The sequence below is a fragment of the Erigeron canadensis genome, chromosome 7 (assembly GCF_010389155.1).
Source record: "Erigeron canadensis isolate Cc75 chromosome 7, C_canadensis_v1, whole genome shotgun sequence".
Taxonomy (NCBI): Eukaryota; Viridiplantae; Streptophyta; class Magnoliopsida; order Asterales; family Asteraceae; genus Erigeron; species Erigeron canadensis.
Window position 1 is genome coordinate 5,259,084 of NC_057767.1, and position 27,776 is coordinate 5,286,859.

General features: G+C 35.9%; 4 protein-coding genes across 4 annotated transcripts; all 4 read right to left on the reverse strand.

The window, feature by feature from the left end:
• Positions 1–1,803: 1,803 nt before the first annotated feature.
• Positions 1,804–4,078, reverse strand: LOC122608816 (transcription factor MYB8-like). Its single transcript, XM_043781898.1, has 3 exons — positions 3,970–4,078; positions 2,863–2,992; positions 1,804–2,443 (listed from the first exon to the last, which is right to left on the reverse strand). Exons 1-3 carry the CDS (start codon positions 4,076–4,078, stop codon positions 1,804–1,806), a joined length of 879 nt encoding a protein of 292 aa, XP_043637833.1.
• A 6,292-nt stretch (positions 4,079–10,370) lies between these two features.
• On the reverse strand, positions 10,371–11,282 carry LOC122608817. The gene is made up of 2 exons (XM_043781899.1): positions 10,919–11,282; positions 10,371–10,753 (listed from the first exon to the last, which is right to left on the reverse strand). Exons 1-2 carry the CDS (start codon positions 11,280–11,282, stop codon positions 10,371–10,373), a joined length of 747 nt encoding a protein of 248 aa, XP_043637834.1.
• A 1,752-nt stretch (positions 11,283–13,034) lies between these two features.
• Positions 13,035–19,859, reverse strand: LOC122607489 (ATP-dependent Clp protease ATP-binding subunit ClpA homolog CD4B, chloroplastic-like). The gene is made up of 10 exons (XM_043780468.1): positions 19,727–19,859; positions 18,437–19,018; positions 17,877–17,992; positions 17,635–17,757; positions 17,363–17,548; positions 16,000–16,215; positions 15,693–15,910; positions 15,420–15,495; positions 15,253–15,342; positions 13,035–14,385 (listed from the first exon to the last, which is right to left on the reverse strand). Exons 2-10 carry the CDS (start codon positions 18,999–19,001, stop codon positions 13,201–13,203), a joined length of 2,775 nt encoding a protein of 924 aa, XP_043636403.1. The 5' UTR covers positions 19,002–19,018; positions 19,727–19,859; the 3' UTR covers positions 13,035–13,200.
• Positions 19,860–21,257: 1,398 nt separating this feature from the next.
• LOC122608301 (ATP-dependent Clp protease ATP-binding subunit ClpA homolog CD4B, chloroplastic) lies at positions 21,258–27,293 on the reverse strand. The gene is made up of 10 exons (XM_043781390.1): positions 27,190–27,293; positions 25,552–26,133; positions 25,304–25,419; positions 25,065–25,187; positions 24,794–24,979; positions 23,879–24,094; positions 23,572–23,789; positions 23,302–23,377; positions 23,138–23,227; positions 21,258–22,650 (listed from the first exon to the last, which is right to left on the reverse strand). The coding sequence occupies exons 2-10, from the start codon at positions 26,114–26,116 to the stop codon at positions 21,466–21,468; spliced, it is 2,775 nt and encodes a 924-aa protein (XP_043637325.1). The 5' UTR covers positions 26,117–26,133; positions 27,190–27,293; the 3' UTR covers positions 21,258–21,465.
• Positions 27,294–27,776: the final 483 nt, after the last annotated feature.

The following is a 27,776-nucleotide window of genomic DNA, read 5'->3' on the forward strand; positions in this document are numbered from 1 at the left end:
TATCAATGTATGGGACTTTTGTTGAGATTATTTTCATTATCGGGAGGAAAACCCATCAAATAAAGCCCAAAATTCAAATCCATTGACTCTTGTTAACTTGTGATGCTAGAACACAATTAATACGAGTATATGTTTTGGGCACTCACTTACTATAAGGAAAAAATAATAGAAGTGAGAGAGTGAGGCAAACAGAATGAGATTTTTATCAGCTTGTTTTTACATACAATAGCTCAGAAAAGTTTCGATCCCCGGAGATTGAACCGTTGGATCATCCTCATTGTAGGTATTCCGCATTTGTGTTTATCGTTGTGGTTTTTATTTCCCATCAAATTAATCCTTTCTCAAATGTTATGAAGAGAATCTTTACCGTTTTCATAATCAGAAAAACCTGAATTAAAAAAGGGTCACTAAGACAAGAACTAGGTAAGCGAACAAGGAGAGGCTAGAAAAGGCAGGGCGGGGACCTATAAAGCCACCCAGCAAACCAGAGAGGACATGGGAACCAAAATAATTACAGTAGTGAGGTTCTTGAGTTACAACACCACTCCACGAACAACACCACCAAGGAAAGAAAACCCCAACTATCTCAACCCATCAATTTGAACCAGGATTAAGTTAGCAGGTCACAAATCAATTTTTCCCAAGAGAAATGAATATCCTGCATCTTTTCGAAAGCAAAGAAAAGACAAACACTGGATTCGACAGAAAACATGTTGGTTTGCATTGCAATGGCTTGTAACTCTTCAATCTTTAGCCAACCTTTTCATGTTCTGTCGGGTGGTGGTCCAACGCTTCATTTTCAAGAATATCTTTCTGTACATATTCACCAACAATCATTATGAGATTACAAAACAAATAAACAATACTAGTCTACAAGTCTGATCAGCTTTCCTTTACCGTCATTGAGGGAACTTATAGTCGATTAATCATTAATTAGTCATAAGCCTTATATCATAGAAGGGTCAAACATTGCATAGAATGTCATAGAATCATTCAGTTCTAAGTAAAATACTACATTCTGGCGGATGCATCATACCGGCCTTACAGTCTAACTGCATAAAATATGTCTAATGCAAAATCATTATAAATTTATAATGAGGTAAACAGATTTGTGACTTACAACATACAGAACAACTGCTGGGTTAATCTTGATTTTGGAGTCGGTTTGGGTCATGACAACAGGCTGGAAGCAGGTTTAGCATTAACGGGTCAATGAAAGAAGTGGTCAAATTGACCAGCTCAATGGGATTTAAGGTGTGATCATGGGGTCATGGTGGTTTGTTTAGTCTGAGTTTAAGGGCAGGTTCAGTTTCTGTTATCTTGATCTTCCTTCTGGTAAATTGTAATCCTATTTAAGGCATGTTTTTTTTTCAATCAGAACCAATTAGTGAGTTTGAGTCTAATCCAGCAATAACTACTTGTATTTCATAATGACCAACAATCATGAGATAAAAATAACAAGTATCACCACGAGTATATATTTATTCTATGTCGAAGTATAACCCTCAAAGAAAATGTCACTCACACCCTTAAACCAAACAATCAAACACAAACTGTTTACTCTATAGCAAGATCAAATTACTAAGAAGGAAAACCCGCAAACACAATATAAATACTCAATGCCCATAGACACGAGTCTTTTATTCTTGATGTCAACATAGTAGTAAAGCTTGACCCTATTGCACATATGCCACTCTGTGTTTGGTAACTGTTACCATAACTCAAACTCTTATGTGTTCCTTGGTCATATATATTCGATCTATTAGTAAAAAATATTCAGGTATTCTCCTGGATGATCTTGTATTAGCAACTCCATTTGGCAGACATTGAAGTCTTCTGCATTAAAAAAACATGTTCCTCCGGCAATTCTTGCCATTGATCACTTCCATTCCACACGTCATACCTGTTACTGTCGTTATTTGTTTGAAATTCTGTATAATGATTGTGGTTCATGTGTGAATTGCTAGTAGAACTTGAACTCTCTCTTGACTCGTCTTTTACAAATGTATCCATGATCATTCTCGGTGTCAAATTATCAGAAAAGGTGATACTTGAAGACGTTTCACAGTTCATGTTTTGGTATTGAGCTAAATTATTGCAATCAAAGAGAATAGGATTGATACCCATCTCATGTTTTTCTAATAACAAGTTATCTGTCATGATATTTTCTGATGATGTCAAACAACCATTCTCGTTTTGATTAAAATCTTGCAAAAATTCAGCCGGCATGGCCATTGATGATGGTAACGAATGTGGACAAATATCTGGTTGTCCGTATGCAAAACTAGTGTTATTGTCATTAACTTCGTTAGGGACATTAAGTCGTTGGTGGGTCTTTGGATCAACCCCTTGTTTGGTCAACATCTTCTTCATATATGAGTTCCAGAAATTCTTGATCTCGTTATCTGTTCTTCCGGGCAAATTTGCTGCAATCTTAGCCCACCTGAAATGAAGAACTCAATATTAGGATATCATAATGTCAAAAACCAAGACAGAAATCGTTGACTGTAAAAAACAATTATCTACATTTTTTGGGTCAAGTTAGAAGTGGCCTATCTGTGTTTTGGCCAAAGACCAGGAAACTTATGTAGAGAGAATAAAATCCCAGTGTTTTTAGGTTAAAACGTTGCCACCGATTCATTGTATTACAGTTATAGCGGTTCAACAATAAATCACAAAAGACTATTTTAATTTGTGACAAAGTTTTCGTCAACTACTTGGTATCGAATTGAATGCCTTATTATATGAAGAACGAAACAGGACATGGGTTCAACACGTCAATATATTGCACGAGATCTTTAATCAGACGCCAAAAATCAGAAAAAAACATTCGTGTTCATGATCACTGATCAGCCATTATACCTATTGCCAAGAATTTGATGAAGAGTAAGTATGATATCTTGTTCCTGTTGGGAGAAGACACCTCTTTTGAGATCAGGTCTCAAGTAGTTAACCCACCGCAGTCTACAACTCTTTCCACACCTCTGTAGCCCTGTCGTTAATTCGAAATAAAAAACAACCAAAACTTAGTGATATACTAATTTACATCATTTTGAAGATTTCTTTTCGCTTCGAGACTATAGAAACCATACATATTTACCGTGAAACACCCAACTCTACTTTTTAAACCCCATTGAAGGGATACAAGACACATAGAAAATACATTACACACGCATACATATTGATACATTTCATATACATCTATAAGTATACAATGATATAGATTTGTGATTCCTTCCTAGCTTTCATGCAAAAAAGTGTAATATTTATAATAAAATGGAATTTAACCTCCTATATATGTAGAAAATAGCCTCCCAAAAGGCAAGAGTGCTCGTTGGTCGGTTTGAACTTTGAAGCGACCTGCATCGCTTTCGTGCTTTGTACATGGGTACGTCAGTTTAGCGACAAGTAAAGGAAAGAGCTATGTGGGTCCACCCTCAATCCAACCGTTTTGGAGAAAAATCAGCACCAACTATCTAGGGTTGGGTTGGGGAGGCTTGGAAGAAAAAAGGGTATATGCATAAAATCTAGTGAGTGTTAATTCTTACTTTAACTTCGAAATTTAATGTTAAGCATTATAGATTGGCAAATTAAAAACAATTTAGACATTAACAACACAAATGATCGAAGCGTTTAATTATTAACTTTTTGATGCATAAATTTCTTGAGAATCACAAAAAACAATTGATACATCTATTAAAGATGTTTTTGTATTTAACATAAAAGCATCCAATGAGTAAATCTTCTTCTTTTTTTTCAACAATTGTGACATATTGCATCAATGTGATATTTAAGCTATAAAAGTGCAAATTACATTAAGTAGCTGATTATCATTATAGAACTCTAATTTTTTAAGTGTTCTTACCATTTACTATAGTAAAAACATTTTTTACCTAATTACAACAGTATATTTTATATTTTTATATTTATAATTGGAAACGTAGAAAATGAGAAAAAGGGGGAGATCACCAGCAAGTTGAGGAACAGAACTCCAGGAGCCAACACCAAATTTAGTAATGTAGGTGTAGAGCTTTTCATCTTCTTCAGGAGACCATAGCCCTTTCTTTATTTTCTTCATCACCTTATTGTGATTAACATGACAACAATAATGATTAATCATTTTTGGTTTTTGTTTCTGTGAGAAGTTTTTTGCTTAGCAGGTACTTAACTACTTAAGTGCCATTCTTATAACCCAGATCATATATATACACATTGGAGAATGTTACTGTAAGTAACTAAGTGTACAAATGTTATTACTCGTATAATTATATCAACTTAAAACCAGCAAAGGTTTAATGAGTGGTTAACATCTTTGTGTCTAGGGATAGAGGTTGGGTTCTATCATCATGTCTTGCAATACTGGAGATCATATTTTTTTTATCTTAAATAAAACTTGAAGGCAACCTATTTACATCAGGTAAGGTTGTTGTGTACATTTCAACCTCCCGGTACACCGTCGAGAGATTGAGACCAATCTCATGGAAAACAGCATTTGGTGTTTACTTTACTTCCAAAGTATATCAACCTAAATTATCCATTTTACATTATTCATTACTATAACTAGTGGATTTGGGCCCCGTGCTACGGGCTTCGGTTATCATGTTGATATGGTATCATTATGTTAGTGTATTCGTTGAATTTACAACACTCTATTTAAAATCTCATTCTGTCATGGATATAAAAATATATAATTATTTAAAAGTATTGTCACAAAAGCTTTGAAAAATTTAGAGCATCGAAAACATATATGCAAGAAAACCAAAAGAAAAAAAAATGAAAACACAAATGCTTTTGCAATATCGAGCACATATATTACTATATAAAGTATATCAACCTAAAACCAACAAGGTTTGATAAAGTGGTTAACATCTTTATGTCTAGAGACAGAGGCCAGGGGTTTAATCCCCATGCCTGCAATGCAAGCGGTCATTTTCTATCTTTGATAGAATCTGAAATCAGCCCCTTTACACCGTCATAGTAAGGGTAAGGTTATCTACATCTCAACATCCTCATACACCGTTAAGATATTTGGGATCCAAACCCGAGGAAGACGGCATTGGGTGTTTACTTTAATTCCAAAGTATATCAACCTAAACTATCCATTTACATTATTCATTACTATAAACTAGTGGGTTTGGGCCCCGCAGTGTGGGCTTCAGTTATCGTGTTGATATGATATCGTTATGTTAACTAGTGTATTTGCGTTGAACCGGTAACAAATTGTCATATATATATAAAAAAAAAAGATAATTATTTAAGAGCATTACCACAAAAGCTTTGAAAAATCTAAAGCCTAGAATACATATATGCAAGAAAAATCAAAAACCAAAAGTAAAAAAAAAAATATATATATGCGAAAACCACAAATGCTTTTGCAATATCAAACACATACATTTAATTTTTGGAAATAAACCAAAAATCAAAAAAGGAGGGAAAACAAAATGGTGAATAAAGTTTAAATATATTACTTAAAAACATAAAAGCAAAAAAAAAAAAAAAAAAAAAAAAAACTATGAAGAAAACTAAGGCCATGTTTGTTTTCTTTAAGAGATTTGCATCTAAATCTGAATATCAATTCTGAATATTAAAAGATGGTTTAAACGTCTGAAATCTGAATAAATATAGTTGTTTGTTTTTCTAAAAACATCCGAATACTCATAAGTATCTATTTTACCATTTTATTCGTTCGAATGTTAACATAAATACACCATTACTTAAATAAGTAATAAATAAATGTGATAAAGTTATATATTTTACAGTTACTAAATTAGTTCACAAAGCCAATGATGACTAGTCCAACTAGTCAGAGGCACTCCCAGGTTTTACCCAAGGTCTTGAGTTTGATCCTTAGGGATGACAAGTTTCGAGGGGTTTTCCTCCCAATACTTGTAACGGCCTATAGTCAATATCTCGTTGTCTAGGGTACGTGCAAGACTTCACCATTATACGGTGAGGTTTCCCTGATGTCGTGTACCGATTGAATGTTCGAAAAAAAAATTAGTTCACAGAACTCATAAGAATTATACATTTAATAATTTAAATAATCTTTGAAGGAATGCAAAACCGTTTGATTATATCCCACAAAAGTACAAAACCATGTTTTCTATTTCACAATCTCTCTTTTACATCTACAAGACTTCAACGTTTCATCCATTCAACTTTAAATCTTCTGTTTTTTATCATTTTAAATAATCATCCATTCAAAACAAAGGTTAAAATCGTGGGTGGTTGGTGGGTATTGATCGACACAGAAGACAACGGAGAACGACAATAATGGATGAAACCGGTTGTGAGGACCCAAGATGATTGGTGGTGATTCGTCTAACCCGAATGGTGATTGTAGAATACAACCGCAAGCTATGTGAATCTGACGTAGGGGTAAAGGTTGTGATCAGAAACCTGCAAATGGTGTTTTTTCGAGCAGATCTGTAATTGATGGTTGTGACTTGTGTAATTGAAGAATAGAGTGGTGGTAGTGCCGGCTCAAGGCTTTTTGGGGCTTTGAACGAGACTAATTTTGAGGGCCTCCTTTTCAAGTCTAAAACGACTATTTTGGTGGTTCTACACGAAATCAATTTTGAAATTTTCATCAACAATTTTAATCCACATGACTAACAAAATCACTAATTAGGTGAGCATAACACATGAGAGCATATAAGTCTTTTAAACTAAAGCCAATTTGTTATCGATGCTTTCAAGTGTCATACGCAATCACTAATCAATAAATTAAAACTACCCACCACACATATATACATACGCGTAAAAATCTTGTATGAATGTACAAACAAAGCCCACATGAGAAATCAATAGAAATAGAAAATATTCAACAATTATAACATATAAAATGTCTTTCAAAATTAAAAAAAAAATTACAAAATAGATAGAGTCAAATAATCTCATAATGTTTTATAATACACAACATACTTATTTATAAAATCACTAAATCAAAAACAATAAGTAATATATACATAATGACAATAAAAAGACAATTAAAAACCTTTAAACATACTCATAGTCAGTAGTATATATATAATGATAGAAGAGTTGTTTAGGAAGAAAAAAAAAATCAAAAATCATTGATAAAAAAAAACATATAGAAATATTATTATTGTATGAGTTTTTTTTGCCCCAAATTATGAATGGGAGTGGAGCGAAGATATCTTAATTTTATTTAATAAGAGTGAAGAGTAATTATAATAAGCCCAAGGCCTAAATACATCTCTTTCAAATTTTGGGGCCTCAATTAAATGGGGGCCTTAAACACTTGCCTAACCCCCCATACTAATTGAGCCAGCTCTGAGTGGTGGTGTGCGTGGAAGAGAGAAAGGATAGGTCTGAGTATTCTCAGACTTTTTTTATTCTCTTAGCGAATTGGAAGTTTTCAGATCTAAAACATCTGAATTTAAAAGAAAAAACAAACACCTCTGGATATGCAAACCTCTGACCGAATCAGAGGTAAGAGGTTATTAAGAGTTTTTTAAGAAAAACAAACATGGCCTAAGAAAAACCGAGAGAAGTCAAGCTCAAACGTCATCTGATATGGCAAAATCTGAGTAGTGATGCGAGGTGTAAGATGGACCAACAGAGCAATGACACGCCCAATATATTAGTCGAGAACACAAGAGCAAAAAAACTGTGTGAAAAAACTTTATCACAAATACAGTAATAGATCTGGATATTTTTGTTTTGCAAGAGTGATATATATTACAGTGATATTATTATTAATATTATTATTATCAAAACAATAGATCGATCTGGAGATTCTTCTTTTAAAGAGAGATTGTATCTTGTAAAAGTAGAAGTATTAATGAATATTTGTAGTGTGTAAAGAAGAAAAGGGCGTGAGGGTGAAAGAGAGGAGGGGATTTGGGGAAAAGTTGGTTGCTGAATGGTTAAGAAAGACTTTGAAGGTGGGATGGTTCAGCATCATTTGGATTTTCGTTCAACATGGTTTCTTATTCAGATGGGCATTCTTATTCAGATGGGCAAACTAAACACTTTGAATGTTGACCGATTCAGCACTCAGTACTAAATGGTGTCATTCAGTTGCAATCAAACACACCCTTAGTATTTGAACTTTGAGTTATTATTATATAATTTTTATTACATTAACACCCTTATAGCTAGATTTGTAAATCGACCTTTATATCTTTCATATTAGTTGTTTAACAATATAAACTGAGAATTTTTTTAATTTACTTTAATTATTAATTAATATGTTAATAAATTAGGTCTCAAAATTTAATCTTGTTTAATATGACTAAAAACCTTGACTGCTAACGTGTCAAAAGTTCTACGTAGTTCGTTCCAACCATATAACTTTGTTATCTTCAAATTCATCAAACTTCATAATTAGTTTGAATTGAATTAGATATACCGTGTCAAAAGTTATACGGATACAACTATATGACAAAGAATTGTAATTAAATCGCCAACATGATGTGTTGAAATAGTTCATATCCCCAAAAAGTATATCTTGTCGGCGTGTAAAAGGTTTATGGTCGTCCCATGAAACTTCATATCATCTTTTCTGTTGTTTTTCGCTTTTTGTCTTTTTAAATCTTAATCAATTCTGTTTTTTTACATTTTTTTTAAAATATAAAATTTTCTTACAAATTCCCTTTACTGATCATGTTACATTGTTACCTATCCTCTTTAGAAACACGTCATTGTCTAGGCAAAACTACAAAGGAAAGGATTATTTGCACAAGGATTATTTGGTAAGGTATGATGATAAGTTATAGTAAGATATCAATGACTCATTGTTAAGGTATTTACATTTTGAGTTTCTCATAAAAAAAATTGAGTATCACTCTTACAATTTGTGCTGTATCTGGTGTATTCGTTGTACGTATTTTTGGAAACCTTGGGTCCATACGCATTCAAGTAAAACTATGATAGTTTGTCAATAAATATAACACTAAAAATAACAATGTATTCAATAACCTAAACATGGACACTTTATGTTATATTCTAATGTACGTATGTCATCAACTCTATAACTATAGTCATTGTTTGGTAACCTTTCTCAAAAAGAGTGGTATTTATTATAAGCTAATAGTATATCTGTGAGATGCGGCAGCGATGACCGTAACGAAAGTGGTGTTGCGGCGTCGACGACGGATAGTGGTGGCGGGGACGACGGGACGGGTAGTGGTGATGGTGGTGTGATTATTAATATAAAACTAATTGATGTAAGAGATTGCTAGTAGTTATTTATTCTAGGACTCAAGAAGTTTATGTCGTAAATTATTTTATTAAGAATATATATTATAAGTGGAGATGTGTAATGGATTGAATGAGAAAGGAGGGACAAAAATCGATATATCAGTAGTTATTCTGCGTAAAGGGGAGGAAATATGAAAGAGTATAGATAATAGTAGAATGAAGGAGTAAAAACTTAGAAGAAAAGAAAGAGTGCTATTAATCTATTTACACCTCTCATGTGTTTAATTGGCTTGGTAATAAAGTATTTGACAAGATAAACGCCACTAAATTTAGAGGTGATATATGTGGGTCATCATATTACTTCATTGACTTAGAGTCTTAGACATATGATTTCTTCCTTGATTGTTGGTAAATTATCATTTTGGGTTTTTTTTTTTTAAGCTTTCATAGAGTCAAAGAACCACCCTACTGCCGCCAAAACATACTGGAGTATAACTAATTATTATCCCTCTTTTGTCTCTTAGCTCATGATTCCGTTCATTTTCATTGGACGACATATATACACTATTGATCAAACACCTGAAATCATAACTTTGAGAGAGTATTTATTAGGAATAAGGCAACCCTACCGTTTTTATTAGCTCACATCAGCTTTTCTTTCTCTTTAAATTATCTCTTCCTCAACTTTTATTTATTTTTATTCTATACTTATTTTAAAATAAAATAAACTTACTTTTTTTATAAAAAAACATTACATTAATAAAATAAAATAAACTTAATTTTATTTATATAAAAAAAAACATTACATCTAAAAAACACAAAAACAACACGATACATAAATAAATAAAAAAAGAAAGTTTTACATTATTATTAAAAAAAAACAAACTTCAACGTTGACGATGGTGTTCCGGTAAGTTCCAAATGTGTTCGACTAGAGTGCCTCGAAAACGGCTGTGAGTCGCTCGATCACGTAATTCCCCCATCATACGTAACTGTGTTCCAACTCATTCGTCCCAAGTACGAACTGGTCTCTCGGGTGGAATTAACTCCAAATCGAGCGGACTAATTGCACGATTGTTATAATCAACGACCATGTTGTGCAAAATCGCACAAGCGTACATCATACGTTTAATTTCTTGATAGCGCTTGAACTTTGTGGTTTTGGCGTCCATGAGACACTTAAAAGACTTCACAAGTGTCGGTCATTCAGGATAAATACCGTCGGCTAGATAATACATCTTTGTAAAGTGCTCACCATTAGCGGTAAAGTTGACCACAGGAGCTCTATCTTCAAGGAGTTGGTCGAACAAGTCAGATTCATTGAGTACGTTGATGTCGTTGTTCGAACCAGTGGGTCCAAAGTAAGCATGCCAAATCCACAAATCATATGAAGCAACCGCTTCAAGCATAATCGTCGGGTGTCCTTTGTCGCCACAAGTGTGTTGGCCTTGCCATGCAGTGGGGCAGTTTCTCCATGGCCAGTGCATACAATCAATGCTTCCGAGCACACCCCGGAAACCATGCACCTCCAAATGATTCGCGGTCACTCGATCAACATCTTCTTGTGTCGGTTTTCTCAGGTACTCTGCGTGATACAACTAAATAATACACTTACAAAAGTTGTTCAACGCTTCGTATGACATTTGTCGACTCATTTCCAAGTACTCAACTAATTGGTCGGCGTTGGCACTGTACGCCAGCTGGCGTATAGCGGATGTACATTTTTGAAAAATGTTTAAAGTGGGAGTACCCACAACATCGAAACCAGGATTGTGAAAGTATTGAAAGTGTTTTAGTAATGGTTGTATGGAGTTAAAGGTTTGTATGTCTTTAACTATACTAATAAACATTTCCTTAGGCATTCGAAAACGCCTTCGAAAATAATCAGGAGGATAGACGGGCTCCGGGGCAAAGTAATGATTAAATAAACGGGTTGCCACTTCGGCATAGTTTCTGGCTATGTACCTTCTTGGTGCTCTTGGTATGTTCACCCGTGCAGAACTTTCGGTTTCTCTTTCTTCATCTTCCAAAAACGTAACAAATGTGTTCAAAATTTCTGGATCAATTGTATACCTACGAATGTATGATGTTGAATTTTTGTCAGAACTTGACATTTTTTGTTTTAAATTTGTAGGTGTGTGTTTTTTTATAATGAAATGGAGTGGATGATAGAAGAGTATATGTGGGTGTTGTTTGAAAGATATGTGTTTTTGAAAGAGTTGAATAGTATTGTTTAAATAAGGGTGGTAAAGAAAGAAAAAAAAGAGAGAGAAGGAAAGAACCGTTACATTCAATTTTGAAAAAGAAAATGCTTTTTTTTTAGTTAACGTTGCATGCGGCCTCACAAGTCTCGTTCTTACTCGGCGCTACAAGAAAGTGGGGAACAAGGAAAAGACCACGCCGAGCTCACTGCCAATGCAAGAAGAGCATGAGCATCCCATGCCAAGCAACCAACGTCGGGGTTTGCTATGGCCTTATGGTCAATTGAGATTGGGGGACCCATGCGTTTTACTTTTTCTTTTTTTTATTTTATTTATTTATTATCTATATCTATACTATCTAATAAAACAAACCAGCCTTTTTTTTTCATTAAACTTTCTGTCTTTGAAAAACCAAAAATACTATTCTCCTTTAATCACTAATTTAAACATCTCAATCTAATATACCTATATTACCCTTAATGAAATAGTTTACAATATAGATCCTCCAAGACTTAAAATAAGTACAATACCACCTTTAACATCAATTATTTTTACATTCACCACCATCGTCGCCCCCATCACCGTCCCACTGCCGTCCCCACCACCGTCACCACCACCACATCCGCCATCACTACCCCCACCGCCGCCGCATTGCGCGGACATAAGTCTAGTTTTTCTAATGGTAAACAAATTTATTCTTAGTTCTAAATTACACGTATATCTAAGATGGAAACCAAATTTGATTAGAAAAACTTCCAATAATCCACTCCTATCAATGTAGAAGTGAGACTCAAATCCTGATAGAAATACCCCAAGGTTAAAGTCCTTCCTCACGAATCAGCAACCTCATTTGTCTTCTTTTAATTTATTTTTTTTTTAATCAAAATGTTTCCATTATTTCCAACTCGTCACGAAAGGATGAATTTTATTCGGAGATGAGCAAAAACATCAAGTTTGTGCTACCTTAGAGTGACTTTTTAAGAAAAAATCTCATAAACATGTTAACCTTAATATTTGGGTGAGCAGTGAGCTAGTCATTTCTTTCATGTCTCTCGCCTCTCGACCCCATACATATACCACTGCCCCAAGGTGAAAGATGTAGAATCGGAAATTGAGTCTTATTTTTTATTAGTTGTCGTAGTAAAAACCGAAAAGTGATGTCATGCGAATGTAGATATTCAATGTCATATTGTCATTGGATCAACGGTCCCTTGATTTTCTTTTCACTTTCTTTTTTCCTTAAATTATTAAGATATAACGCCTCTTTTTTTTAATTATTAAGATATAACGCCTCTTTTTTTTAATTATAAGTTAACAGTGATTCTAAGTACTATAAAATCCTTCTAAATGATACCCTTTTTTTATTTTAACGACTGCACATCATTCATATGTCGAATTACTCTTCACATGGTTAGTCGGCAGTCTCCTACGTCTGTAGTCTCCTACTACATCCAAACCTACCTAGGTATACTTTAACCACTTAGAGAATTAATTGGGCCAAATTTGCGTTAGGCAAGATTTGAACGCCCATCTAAGGTTCTGATTGAATTTGATATGAAAGATGGTTCATGATAAGTAATAACTAATGTAATACCCGATGTATATATACATTTAAATATACAAATACAGTAGTTTTAGAAAGAAAAACCGGGAACCAGATACATATACTTTAACACATGTTTTTATTACTACAATTGCAACATAAAAATCCTTAATTCTAAACCCTAGTAGGTCCAACAATGGATATGCAAATTCAGCTTACGAAAATTTGGAATTTAAAGCATATCACATTACATTATAATACAAACAACATACTTTTTGACCAAAAGTTTTACACTTCAATTGGCTCTGGCAAAGCCTCTGGTGGGGGCGCACCACTGCTACCATTGAGGACCGTCACATTTCCATCGGCATCAACATCAACAATCACAGAGTCCCCCTCTTTAATTTCGCGTGCAAGCATCTTTTCTGCCATACTGTCTTCAAGAAGCCTCATGATGGCTCTTCTTAATGGCCTAGCACCATAGCTCGGGTTGTAACCTTCGTCAACCACCCTGTCCCTAAACCTCTCGGTCACTTGAAGTTCGATTTCTTTGATTTTTAGCCTCTCGAAAACTTCCTTCAACATGATATCAGCAATTTCTTTAACTTCCAACTTGGTTAACTGCCTAAACACAATCATTTCGTCTAATCTGTTCAAGAACTCAGGTCTGAAATACTGTTTTAGTTCTTCCGTCACCAAGCTCTTGATTCTGTTGTAGCTGCTGTCTTTCTCATCATAGTCAAGGTCAAACCCGATTCTACGCCCACCTTTTTCAATAACACTGCTACCGACATTCGATGTCATGATTAAAAGAGTGTTTTTAAAGTCAACGGTTCGTCCTTTGCTGTCAGTCAACCTTCCATCTTCGAGAATTTGAAGCATCATGTTGAAGACATCAGGGTGAGCTTTTTCGATTTCATCAAAGAGGACGACGGTGTAAGGGCGTCGTCGAACCGCCTCAGTTAATTGACCACCTTCGGTGTAGCCAACGTAACCTGGAGGTGAACCAATGAGTTTCGAGACGGTGTGTCGTTCCATAAACTCGCTCATATCGAGCCGGATCATGGCTTCTTCTGAACCAAAGTAGTAGGCAGCTAGGGATTTAGCGAGTTCGGATTTCCCAACACCAGTGGGTCCAGAAAAAATGAAGCTGGCGATGGGGCGGTTGGGGTTTTTCAAACCTACTCGGGCTCGGCGGATGGCTCTGCTTATGGCTATAACTGCTTCATCTTGACCAATGATTCTTTTGTGGAGAGTTTCTTCCATTTTGAGGAGGCGATCAGATTCATCAGCAGATACTTTGTCTACTGGTATGCCAGTCCAGGAAGAAACAATATGCTGAATGTCCACCTCTGTTACGGTGGGACCTTCCTCCCCTGCTTCAGTTTCTGCCTTGCTCATCTCCTTGGTTTTATCCACGAGTGCTGATATCTGAGTCTTTAGATCCATTTCTCTATCCCGCAACTCACCAGCCTGTACACATCATAAAATGAACACTCCAAACTAGAGGTGGCAATATCAAACATACACTAACAATATAGGTCGATTTGGGTTGTGTTTTACCACAAAAGGGTTAAACACGTCAAATCAGATGTTTAGCCTAAAGGGAGGGGTGAAAAGGTAAAAATCTCTTACCAGCTAATTTTTTAAGGCACTCAACTTCCTGAATCAGTTTAATTTAACTAGCCTTGTACCCGTGCTATGCGGCGGAGCATAGGAAAAAACGTTGGTTAATTAGCGGTACCCGCGCGATTTCCGGATCACCGTACCTATGGCTATGTGTGTATTAGACGGCGGAGACGACGGCGGTTTTGGGGGGAGGTGGCTATGTGTGTTTTAGAGGGAGGCGGTTCTGAGGGGATGTATGGGTGTGTTTTTTGGTATAATATGTGAGTAGCTTTAGGAGAAGGGAGACAAATTGGGCGTAAGGTTTTCAAAAGGGTATTTTTGATATTTCAGGATTAAAGTGTTTGGTGGTAGTGTAAATTAAAAGGGTAAAATAAGAAATTTGTAGAGTGTTTAATTTGGAGAGGAGTAGTTTGTTTATATAGGGAGTATAGATGATATAGATTATTACTGTGATACTACTGCTCCTCTAATCCATAATTAACACTTCATATATAGACCATAAACAATTAGCCTGTAAAGTGTTGAACCAACCCAGCCCATCCAATTTTACTTAGAATTGATTATTGAAAATTCACTTGCCAGAAAGTCTTTATAGGGCCCTCCAACCCAACCTGGCTCATTTTAAACCATACTAAATGATGGCAAATTTGACCCAAACCCATGTTGATCCCACTCGAACCACCCATCCTCCACCCCAAAAGATATAGGTACCTTCTCGAAATCTTGTCCCCGAACTGCTTCATTCTTCTCTTTAGTTATCTGCCTAAGCTCTTTCTCAAGTTCTCTGGCTTCCTCTGGGAGCTACAGGCCATAGATCATTAATGCAAGGCCTAACAAAAGCTAAAGAGAGTAGAAGAATAACATAAGAAAACACCTACTTGTGCATGACGAAGTCGAACTCGAGAGCCAGCTTCATCTACCAAATCAATCGCTTTATCTGGAAGGAATCGGTCACTGTTCGTATATACAGAAAATCAATAGATGAATATCCAAAATGAAAACAATAAATTCAGCCTAAAAATGGGTCAAACTCGTCGAAAGTTGCCCGCTGTATTATTTTAAAAGCATACAAGAATACAAACTTTTCAATTAATTTATTCAAAGGACTTTTGAGCCTGTCTCTTGTGACCCATACTAAAAACTCCATGTACCTTATGTACTGGTATGATAATTGCGCTGCAGCGACTAATGCTTCGTCGGTGTAACGGAGCTTATGATGAATCTCATATCGTTCACGAAGTCCTTTCAAAATTAGTATTGTTTCCTCAACTGTTGGTTCCGGTACCTTAACAGGTTGGAATCGTCTCTCTAATGCTGGGTCCTTCTCAATATGCTTACGGTATTCGTCAAGTGTTGTTGCACCAATGCACTATACCAATTACAATTGTAAATAGCCAAGAAAGTAAAAGGAGTATAGATGCCCATAGTACTACCATAATTGTGTCACTTGTAACTTACCTGCAATTCACCTCTAGCAAGAGCTGGCTTTAAAATGTTAGCAGCATCAATAGCTCCCTCTGCAGCTCCGGCTCCAATGAGTGTATGGACTTCATCAATAAATAGAATAATCTCATCACTTTGTTTAATTTCCTCCATCAACTTTTTCAGTCTCTCCTCAAACTCTCCACGGTACTTCGTACCAGCCACAAGAAGACCCATATCTAGAGTTATCACCTGATAAAGCAGAGAAATAGCATAATATTGATTAGCAAGTTTCACCTTAGGTACTGATCTACGTGACTTGTATCTAATCAAAGTCATTAAAAAATGTAAATTAATGCAAAAATTTTATATTGGTAAACTCATATAAATACCATAACACCCTTTATACTTCCAGAAGTACCCTACACCAAAGCATATTTTCGACAAACTTTATATAAATTTGGCCATTTACCTATTAACATTGGAATTGGTGACCAGTGGTGGATACTGGTCACGCTTCCTCTGTAACGAATCAGATAGTTGAAATAAAAAGAGAAAATTCCATAAAAAGGTAACCTATTTCCATGAAATTCCTATTAAAGGTAACCTATTTTGTTTTCGTCTATTTAAAGGATCTTGTTTTCAAAAAATTCCTAATAAAGGGTATATCGTTAGTTTTTGACAGACGGAGCTCGTTAAGTGCCACGTCACCGATGCCACGTCATTAATTTTGATGACGTGGCACTTGACTTTGACCGACTCATATATATATATATCGAAATTAGGCCAGTCAAAGTCAAGTGCCACGCCATCAAAACTGATGACGTGACATCGGTGACGTGGCACTTAACGAGCTCCGTCTGTCAAAAACTAATGATATACCCTTTATTAGGAATTTTTTGAAAATAGGATCCTTTAAATAGACGAAAACAAAATAGGTTACCTTTAATAGGAATTTCGTGTAAATAGGTTACCTTTTTATGGAATAAACCCAAATAAAAAAGATCAGCTAAACAAAACACATCAAAAGTGCCCCAAAGTGTACTTCTAATACATCACACCTACCAACACTTCAATAAGAAAACTTAAGTACTGTTGTATTAGTAATAGTATAACTTATGAATCATATTAGAGAGATGGACCGATCAAGTACGTCAAAAGAATTTCCGAAAGAATCTGACCGGATCCAACCTGTTACCCTACCTGCCTATTCGCCACTTCTATCTTTACAACAAATACATACTAAGTGGGCCTTTTGGCAGTACAATCTTCTGGAAGTATGAAGCAGTTGTGGTTTTTAAAAATTTAGAGCATAATGCGCATCAGATTCCAGCTTGGGTTTATATGGTAAAATCAATGTCATAAACAGTAAAAAATAATGGAGTAATGTGGCAACCACCTTCTTCCCCTCTAATGTTTCTGGAACATCACCACTTGCAATTCTCTGGGCGAGGCCTTCTGCAATAGCGGTCTTCCCAACACCAGGTTCTCCAATAAGGCAGGGATTGTTTTTTGTACGCCGTCCCAAAATTTGAGTAACCCTTTCAATTTGTGGTTGCCTTCCCACAACAGGATCCAACTTACCCTAGATAAGTGAAGAGAACCAATAGTAAGCAACACATGCATGAGGAGTGAATGACTATGGACTCGTATAACTTGCAATAAACATACCTCCTCTGCTAGCTTTGTCAAGTTGGTACCATATTCCTCAAGTGTCGGCATTTTGTTGTTTGAGCTCCCACCACCTACTCCAGCACCCACAGCTTCTGCACTCTCACCAACCATTCTAATAACCTATTCAAACAATTGAAGATTTAGATCAAAGAAATAAAAAATAAGCAATAGTTTGGACAAGTGAATCACAGGTTTATACACAACCACAGATAAGTAATATACATAGCATTAGAACTTGCCTGTGTGCGGATGTTATTCGGGTCTGCACCCAAATTCTCAAGAACACGAGCAGCTACGCCTTCACCCTCACGAAGCAACCCAAGGAGCAAGTGCTCAGACCCGATATAATTATGACCTAAAACATTTGGTAAGATATTGGAATAAGTAAAGGTAACCAGTTGGGTCAGTCAACAAGTTGAATATCAGGTCAAAATGGGTTTGGTTGACATGTAGCACTTTAAATATGCATCTAAATGAACGGGCCGGGTTGAATTGACCCGCAATATTTATCCATTTTAAAACAAAAGTAACATTCATTATGCTTCTATAACAAATAATATATAGCTATAAAATCTTTTAAAAGCAGCGAATTAGAATTACTGTGATATTTTCTTTCTAAACAGACTCAATCCAATTGACCAACTCCCTTTTTAGCTAGATTTTGATATTTGGCCAACATAACCCAAGTGGACCAGTTCATTCGTATATCAGCCAACATTGACATCTTTTAAAATCACTTTCATGGAGCTAGTTATATTATGACAACAAATAAGTTTTTAAGAGAATGAAAGAGAGTTACCAAGTTGGCGTGCCTCCTCTAAAGAGAGTTCCAAAACACGCTTTGCACGAGGTGTAAATGGGATCTCAACAGCAACAAATCCACTGCCCCGACCAATAATCTTCTCTACCTCCACACGTGCATCTTTCAAATTGATTCCCATTGACTTCAGCACCTTTGCTGCGATTCCAGTGCCTTCACCAATTAGACCTAATAAGATCTGTTCAGTACCAACAAAGTTGTGACCAAGCCTTCTTGCCTCCTCTTGTGCAAGCATGATAACTTTGATAGCTTTCTCCGTAAAACGCTCAAACATGGCTCTTGGCACGATTCTCGAAGGCTTTGCTTTTCGAACACAGGTGGCGGCTGCAACCTTTGAATGGAAATCTTGGCCCCTTCTTACCAAGTTATCTAAAGCATTGGTTCCTCGTAAACCAGAGAAATTTGCCACTCTCATTGAAGGAGTTTGCACACTGTACATCATCTTGACTTCTCCATTTGTTCTACCAGATCTTTTTGAACGAACCTTGCTTTCACCAGTAACCGTCGAAGGAAAGCTGGTTGACTGAACCAGAGCCCCAGCCATGTTTACAATTAAATTTTCTGCAAACAATGCCTCGGTTAGTTGTATACCCTAATTATAACTAATATCACAAAGCCAAAATAAAAAAAGCATATAGACATACACCAGAAATAATAGTGGTAAAATAGAAATTCCGCAAAGACTAGCCAGCATTAACTGAAGTTTTTATAAAACTACGTGCTTTTGCCTACTAGACAATAACTTCGAGCTAGAATGTCTAGATACCACTACGAAAGCACGCAGCTTCCCACTAGAATGTCATAAAATCCCGAATCTTTCAAATTACACGTATAAATTACGATTTCCGCTTGCAGATAATCGGCAAGATAATCTATCACATCCTCATTTCAGAGAACAAAAAGAAAATTACTTAGCCTATTACTAACATTAAACCCGAAAACGGGGTTTTCATAAACAACACAACTATTTACACAATCAGACTTGAAAATTACTTAGCCTATCACTATCGGTTTAGACACTGATATATATATATATAAATATATATATAATATTTCCTAAAAAGGAGAATTCACTAATCATATTCTTAGAATAGTTAAATTAAAAGTCACAACAACAAACAACATATATTGAATAATTAAATTAAATACTATATCAATTAATGATAATCTTATCCATAAAGTTATCCATTTTAAACAGACATTCATCAAAACAATATCATAATCATCAAATTAATTAAGGTGGAAAAAAAAAAATAAAAAAAAGAGTACCTGAATTGGAGTAGCAATTTTGGGACAAGAATTATTATTAAAATATTAATTTAATATTTATGGAGAGAGGAAAGGAGAAAGAGAATAGATGTGGAAGAAAAAATGATGAGATGATATGTGTTTTAATATGATTTTGATTTTATGAATTTTTTTTGTGATCAAAATGTTGGTTGGACACGCTACTTAATTGGGTTCCATGGTTATAGCCATATCTATATCTATATCTATCTATATCTATCTATATATATATATATATGAATAAGGGAAAATGATCCGTACTGCAGACTTTACCTAAGCTTAGGTACCTTTGAATTTAATAAACATACATAACCCCCTGAATTTTATATAAACTCCCCTGAATTTTACATAATCACCCCTGCTTTACCTAAAATAGGCACTGCATGTTTTACCTAACTTTTCTCCAATGAATAATAATAAGATCGAAAATATTAGAAATAGATATTGTGATGTAACAATAATGTGATTTTTTTAATGTGTGGGTATATAAAGTTATAAACCATTCTACTTTGTAATTTGGTGAAAGCCTTAAGCCTTTAAATGATAGAATTATATTTTTAAGATTTTTTCTTTTATTACTTTTTTTTTCTTTAATAACTTTAGTTTTTATAAATATTATTTAAGAATAAGCTATAAAAAAATACATAGTTAATGTATAAGCACTTTGAGTATAAGTTTTCAAAATACATAGTTAAATGAAACTTTTTGAACCAAGAATATATTAACTATTAAGAGGCATCCGACAAGAGAAGTATATCCTTAGGTGAGCAATGAGTTAGACATTTCCTTCATGTGTCTCCAACTCTCGACCCCATATAGATATCATTGCCCCAAGGCGAAAGATGTAGAATCAGAAAATGAGTCTTCTTTTTATTTACTTGTCGTGGGAAAAAAACGGAAAGTGATGTCATGCACTCATGCACAGTAGTGGATATTCAATATCATTGGATCAACGGTTGCTTTTTTTTTCTATTATGCAAATGTTGGAGGGCATTTGCTACCACTTAGGTAAAAACTGGAGGTAACCCTCTCTACTTAGGATAAGGTTTATCTACATCTTAACTTCCCCATACAACATCGAGGTATTAGAGCTAAACCGCAGAAAGCAACACTGAGCAGTTTCTTTCTTTCTTTCTATTTTCTTTATAAAGATATAAGTCTACTTTTTTTTAATTATATGTTATGATACTGATTACTATAAAATCCTTTCACATCATACCTTTTTATTTTATTTTCTTTTAACGGATTCACATCATATTCATTCATGATGTCGAATTACTTCTCATCATGAATAGTCGGTAGTTTCCTACTACATCCAAAGTGAGTTGGTTGTTAAATTTGAGAATTACCACTTCAGAATTAACTGGGCCAAATTTGTGCTTGGCAAGATTTGAACCCCCAGCTAGGGTTCTAATTGAAATAATATGAAAGATGGTCCACAATAAGTAACTAATGTACTCGTAATACCTAATGTATATTTATACATTTAAATTTAAATATACAAATACAGTGGTTTTAGGAAGAAAAACCGGAAATTAGATACAAATACTTTAACACATGTTTTTATTACTACAATTACAACATAAAAATCCTTAATTCTAAACCCTAGTATCTGGTCGATCTCCAACAGTGGATATGCAAATTCATCGTACGAAAATTTGGAATTTAAAGCATATCACATTACATTATAATACAAACAACATACTTTTTAACCAAAAGTTTTACACTTCAATTGGCTCTGGTAAAGCCTCTGGTGGGGGGGCACCACTGCTACCATTGAGGACCGTCACATTTCCATCGGCATCAACATCAACAATCACCGAGTCACCCTCTTTAATTTCGCGTGCAAGCATCTTTTCCGCCATACTGTCTTCAAGAAGCCTCATGATGGCTCTTCTTAATGGCCTAGCACCATAGCTCGGGTTGTAACCTTCCTCAACCACCCTGTCCCTAAACCTCTCGGTCACTTGAAGCTCGATTTCTTTGATTCTTAGCCTCTCGAAAACCTCCTTCAACATAATATCAGCAATTTCCTTAACTTCTAACTTGGTTAACTGTCTGAACACGATCATTTCGTCTAATCTGTTCAAGAACTCGGGTCTGAAATACTGTTTTAGTTCTTCCGTCACCAAGCTCTTGATTCTGTTGTAGCTGCTGTCTTTCTCATCATAGTCAAGGTCAAACCCGATTCTACGCCCACCTTTTTCAATAACACTGCTACCGACATTCGATGTCATGATTAAAAGAGTGTTTTTAAAGTCAACGGTACGTCCTTTGCTGTCAGTCAACCTTCCATCTTCGAGAATTTGAAGCATCATGTTGAAGACATCGGGGTGAGCTTTTTCGATTTCGTCAAAGAGGACGACAGTGTAAGGGCGGCGTCGAACTGCCTCAGTTAATTGACCACCTTCAGTGTAGCCAACGTAACCTGGAGGTGAACCAATGAGTTTCGAGACAGTGTGTCGTTCCATAAACTCACTCATATCGAGCCGGATCATGGCTTCTTCTGAGCCAAAGTAGTAGGCAGCTAGGGATTTAGCGAGTTCAGATTTCCCAACACCAGTGGGCCCCGAAAAAATGAAGCTGGCGATGGGCCGGTTGGGATTTTTCAAACCTACTCGGGCTCGGCGGATGGCTCGGCTTATAGCTTTAACTGCTTCATCTTGACCAATGATTCTTTTGTGAAGAGTTTCTTCCATTTTGAGGAGGCGATCAGATTCATCAGCGGATACTTTGTCTACTGGTATGCCAGTCCAAGAAGAAACGATATGCTGAATGTCCACCTCTGTTACGGTGGGACCTTCCTCCCCTGCTTCGGTTTCTGCCTTGCTCATCTCTTTGTTTTTATCCACGAGTGCTGATATCTGAGTCTTTAGATCCATTTCTCTATCCCGCAACTCACCAGCCTGTACACATCATAAAATGACCATTCCAAACTAGAGGTGGCAATATCGAACATACACTAATAATATAGGTCGATTTGGGTTGTGCTTTACCACAAAAGGGTTAAACTGTCAAATCAGATGTTTAGCTTAAAGGGAGAGGTGAAAAGGTAAAAATCGCTGACCAGCTATTTTTTTAAGGCACTCAACTTCCTGAATCAGTTTTATTTAAAAATATAGATTACAATTGTGATACTACTGCTGTTCTAATCATAATTAACACTTTATATATAGACCAAAAAGAATTAGCCTGTAAAGTGTTGAAACAACCCAGCCCACCAATTTTACTTGGAATTGATTATTTGAAGATTCACTTGCCAGAAAGTCTTTATAGGGCCCTCCAAACCCAACCTGGTTCATTTTAAACTGTACTAAAAGATGACCCATTTGACCCAAACCCATTTTGACCCCACCTGAACCACCCATCCTCCACCCCAAAAGATATAGCTACCTTCTCGAAATCTTGTCCCCGAACTGCTTCATTCTTCTCTTTGGTTATCTGCCTAAGCTCTTTCTCAAGTTCTCTGGCTTCCTCTGGGAGCTACAGGCCATAGATCATTAATGCAAAGCCTATTAAAAGCTAAAGCAAGTAGAATGACATAAGAAAACACCTACTTGTGCATGACGAAGTCGAACTCGAGAGCCAGCTTCATCTACCAAATCAATCGCTTTATCTGGAAGGAATCGGTCACTGTACATATATACAGAAAGTCAATAGATGAACACTCAGATTGAAAACAATACATTCAGCCTAAAAATGGGTTTAATCGGGTCGAGGTTGCCCACTGTACTATTTTAAACCGTACAAAAATACAAACTCCTAATAACTTATTTGAAGGACTTTTGAGCCAGTCTCTTGTGACCCATACTAAAAACTCCATGTACCTGATGTACTGGTATGATAATTGCGCTGCAGCGACTAATGCTTCGTCGGTGTAACGGAGCTTATGGTGAATCTCATATCGTTCACGAAGTCCCTTCAAAATCAGTATTGTTTCCTCAACTGTTGGCTCCGGTACCTTAACAGGTTGGAATCGTCGCTCTAGTGCTGGGTCCTTCTCAATATGCTTACGGTATTCATCAAGTGTTGTTGCACCAATGCACTGTACCAATTACAATTGTAAATAGCCAAGAAAGTAAAAGGAGTATAGATGCACATAGTACCACCATTATTGTGTCACTTGCAACATACCTGCAATTCACCTCTAGCAAGAGCTGGCTTCAAAATGTTAGCAGCATCAATAGCTCCCTCTGCAGCTCCAGCTCCAATGAGTGTATGGACTTCATCAATAAATAGAATAATCTCATCACTTTGTTTAATTTCCTCCATCAACTTTTTTAGTCTCTCCTCGAACTCTCCACGGTACTTCGTACCAGCCACAAGAAGACCCATATCTAGAGTTATCACCTGATAAAGCAGAAAAAACAGCATAATATTGATTAGCAAGTTTCACCCTATACACCTTTGGTACTGATCTACGAGACTTTCTTAGAATCAAAGTCATTCAAAAATGTAAATTGATACAAAAATATATTTAGGTAAACTCATATGAATATCATAACACCCTTTATACTTCCAGAAGTACCCTACACCAAAGCATATTTTCAACAAACTATATATAAATTTGGCCATTTTACCCATTAACATTTGAACTGGTGACCCGTGGTGGATACTGGTCACGCTTCCTCTGTAACAAGTCAGATAGTTGAACTAAAAAAGTTCAGCTATTCAAATCACATCAAAAGTGCCCCAAAGTGTACTTCTAATACATTAAACCTACCAACACTTTATTAAGAAAACTTAGGTACTGTTGAATTAGTAATAGTATAAATTATGGATCATCTTCAAGAGATGCACCGATTAAATAAAAACTATCGTACGTCAAAGAGTGTCTGAAAGAATCTGACCGGATCCAACCTGTTACCCGACCTGCCTATTTGCCACAGATACATACTAAGTGGGCCTTTTGTCAGTTTCAATCTTCTGAAAGTATGAAGCAGTTGTGGGTTTTAAAAATTCAAAGCACATTGCACATCAGATTCCAGCTCGGGTTTATATGGTAAAATCAATGTCACATACAGTAAAAAATAATTAATTGGCACCCACCTTCTTCCCCTCTAATGTTTCTGGAACATCACCACTTGCAATTCTTTGGGCGAGGCCTTCTGCAATAGCCGTCTTTCCAACACCAGGTTCTCCGATAAGGCAGGGATTGTTTTTTGTACGCCGGCCCAAAATTTGAGTAACTCTTTCAATTTGCGGCTGCCTTCCTACAACAGGATCCAACTTACCCTAGATAATTGAAGAGAACCAATAGTAAGCAACACTTGCATGAGAAGTGGATGACTATGGACTCGTATAACTTGCAATAACATACCTCCTCTGCTAGCTTTGTCAAGTTGGTACCATATTCCTCGAGTGTCGGCATTTTGTTATTTGAGCTTCCACCACCTACACCAGCACCCACAGCTTCTGCACTCTCACCAACCATTCTAATAACCTATTCAAACAATTAAAGATTTAATTTAAAGAAATAAAAAAACAATAGTCTGGACAAGTGAACCACGTGTAGATACACAACCACAGATAAGTAATATACATAGCATTAGAACTTGCCTGTGTGCGGATGTTATTCGGGTCTGCACCCAAATTCTCAAGAACACGAGCAGCTACGCCTTCACCCTCACGAAGCAACCCAAGGAGCAAGTGCTCAGATCCGATATAATTATGACCTAAATCATTTGGAAGATATTGGAATAAGTAAAGGTAACCAAATGGGTCAGTCAACAAGTTGAATATCAGGTCAAAATGGGTTTGGTTGAAATGTAACACTTAATGAAAGAAAGAAAGAAAGAAAGAGTTACCGAGTTGACGTGCCTCCTCTAAAGAGAGTTCCAAAACACGCTTTGCACGAGGGGTAAATGGGATCTCAACAGCAACAAATCCACTGCCCCGACCAATAATCTTCTCTACCTCCACACGTGCATCTTTCAAATTGATTCCCATTGACTTCAGCACCTTTGCTGCAATTCCAGTGCCTTCACCAATTAGACCTAATAAGATCTGTTCAGTACCAACAAAGTTGTGACCAAGCCTTCTTGCCTCCTCTTGTGCAAGCATGATAACTTTGATAGCTTTCTCCGTAAAACGCTCAAACATGGCTTTTGGCACGATTCTCGAAGGCTTTGCTTTTCGAACAGAGGTGGCCGCTGCAACCTTTGAATGAAAATCTTGGCCCCTTCTTACCAAGTTATCTAAAGCATTGGTTCCTCGTAAACCAGAGAAATTTCCCACTCTCATTGAAGGAGTTTGTACACTGTACATCATCTTAACTTCTCCATTTGTTCTACCAGATCTCTTTGAACGAACCTTGCTTTCACCAGCAACCGTCGAAGGAAAGCTGGTTGACTGAACCAGAGCCCCAGCCATGATTACAATCAAATTTTCTGCAAACAATGGCTCCATTAGTTTTATACCCCTGATTATAACTAATATCACAAAGCCATTATAAAAAAGCATATATCAGAAATAAAAGTGGTCAAATAGAAATTTCGCAAAGAGTAGCCAGCATTAATTGAAGTTTTTTTAGACTGTGTTTTTGCCAGCTAGACAATAACTTCGAGCTAGAGGGAGTAATATAAATGCAAAAATGTATAGATACCACTACGAAAGCACGCAGCTTCCCACTAGAATGTCATAAAATCCCGAAACTGACAAATTGGGACTCTAAATTCTATAACATACTAGTACTTACACGGTTAAATCACGATTTCAGCTTGCAAATAATCAGCAAAATAATCTATCACATCCTCATTTCAGAGGAACACAAAGAAAATTACTTAGCCTATCACTTCCGGGCATCCTAATTCTCGTTTGTAATGACCTCAACGAGAGGAACTTACTTATATTTACACCGATTCCTAACATTAAACACAAAAATGGGCTATTCACAAACAACACAATTATTTACACAATTGGACTTGAACACACAACCTATCGGTTTACATATATACACACATATTATATATGTATACACACACATATTATATATATATATATAGGAGCTCAATTTACCTCACACCTGAAGCAAAAAATATCCTAAAAAGGAGAAATTTTTTTAATTTTTTTTTTAGAACAGCGTATTAGTTGGTTAGTGGCTCGAACCTAGCAGTGACATTCAAGGTGACAGTATGCTAGAGGTTGGAACCCGAAGGCATCCCTGGAGACCAAGGGTGCGATTACACGGCCAGCACGCGTCGGAAGAGGTAAATGCCCGAAATCATGGGAATTGAGATTCGATGAGAATTCACTAATCATATTCTTAGAATAGTTAAATTAAAAGTCACAACAACAAACAACATATATTGAATAATTAAATTAAATACTATATCAATTAATGATAATCTTATCCATAAAGTTATCCATTTTAAACAGACATTCATCAAAACAATATCATAATCATCAAATTAATTAACAAATTGATAAAGTGAAGAAAAGAGTACCTGAATTGGAGTTACAATTTTAGCACAAGAATTATTATTGAAATATTAATTTAATATTTATGGAGAGAGGAGAGGAGAAGAGATGTGGAAGGAAAAATGATGAGATGATATGTGATTTTATATGATTTGGTTTTATGAATTCTTTTTTTTTTTGTTCAAAATGTTGGTTTGTACACGCTACTTAATTGGGTTCCATGGATTGTCTTTTAGTAGGCAGGACATACGTAACTATACGGAATTAAGGTTACATACATCGAAAACTTCCAAATCCAATCCAAATTTAGTATCTTTGATTTCATTATTATTATATTATTATTACAGTATTATTGGACGATAAAGTTTTTATAGAAATTTTACCATTTTGCTAGTTATTAGAACTTTTATAGAAAATTTCATTTCTAAAAGCTTTGATCTAAACTAATATACACAATAAAGGACTAGACACATTCTTCCGGGATGCGGCACTGGGATTGTGATGGTAACGTGTGGTAACGGCAACAATGGGGCAACGGAGGTGGTTGCATTGGGCGGTATCGACGGGGACAGCGACGATGGTGGTGTTATTAGTAATGTAAAAGTAATTTATG

Excerpts from the sequence above, each read along its gene's own strand:
- LOC122608816 (XM_043781898.1), bottom strand. The coding sequence starts at position 4,078 with ATGAAGAAAATAAAGAAAGGGCTATGGTCTCCTGAAGAAGATGAAAAG. Across the intron at positions 2,993-3,969 it reads TTCTGTTCCTCAACTTGCTG|GGCTACAGAGGTGTGGAAAG; the intron begins GTGATCTCCCCC and ends AATTAACGACAG. Across the intron at positions 2,444-2,862 it reads CATCAAATTCTTGGCAATAG|GTGGGCTAAGATTGCAGCAA; the intron begins GTATAATGGCTG and ends TCTTCATTTCAG.
- LOC122608817 (XM_043781899.1), bottom strand. The coding sequence starts at position 11,282 with ATGTCAAGTTCTGACAAAAATTCAACATCATACATTCGTAGGTATACA. Across the intron at positions 10,754-10,918 it reads TCCTGGTTTCGATGTTGTGG|AGTACCTGAGAAAACCGACA; the intron begins GTACTCCCACTT and ends TGTATCACGCAG.
- LOC122607489 (XM_043780468.1), bottom strand. The coding sequence starts at position 19,001 with ATGGCTGGGGCTCTGGTTCAGTCAACCAGCTTTCCTTCGACGGTTACT. Across the intron at positions 17,549-17,634 it reads TGACAAAGCTAGCAGAGGAG|GGTAAGTTGGATCCTGTTGT; the intron begins GTATGTTTATTG and ends TCACTTATCTAG. Across the intron at positions 16,216-17,362 it reads AAACATTAGAGGGGAAGAAG|GTGATAACTCTAGATATGGG; the intron begins GTGGTTGCCACA and ends CTGCTTTATCAG.
- LOC122608301 (XM_043781390.1), bottom strand. The coding sequence starts at position 26,116 with ATGGCTGGGGCTCTGGTTCAGTCAACCAGCTTTCCTTCGACGGTTGCT. Across the intron at positions 23,790-23,878 it reads TTGCTAGAGGTGAATTGCAG|TGCATTGGTGCAACAACACT; the intron begins GTATGTTGCAAG and ends TAATTGGTACAG. Across the intron at positions 23,228-23,301 it reads TTCGACTTCGTCATGCACAA|CTCCCAGAGGAAGCCAGAGA; the intron begins GTAGGTGTTTTC and ends TATGGCCTGTAG.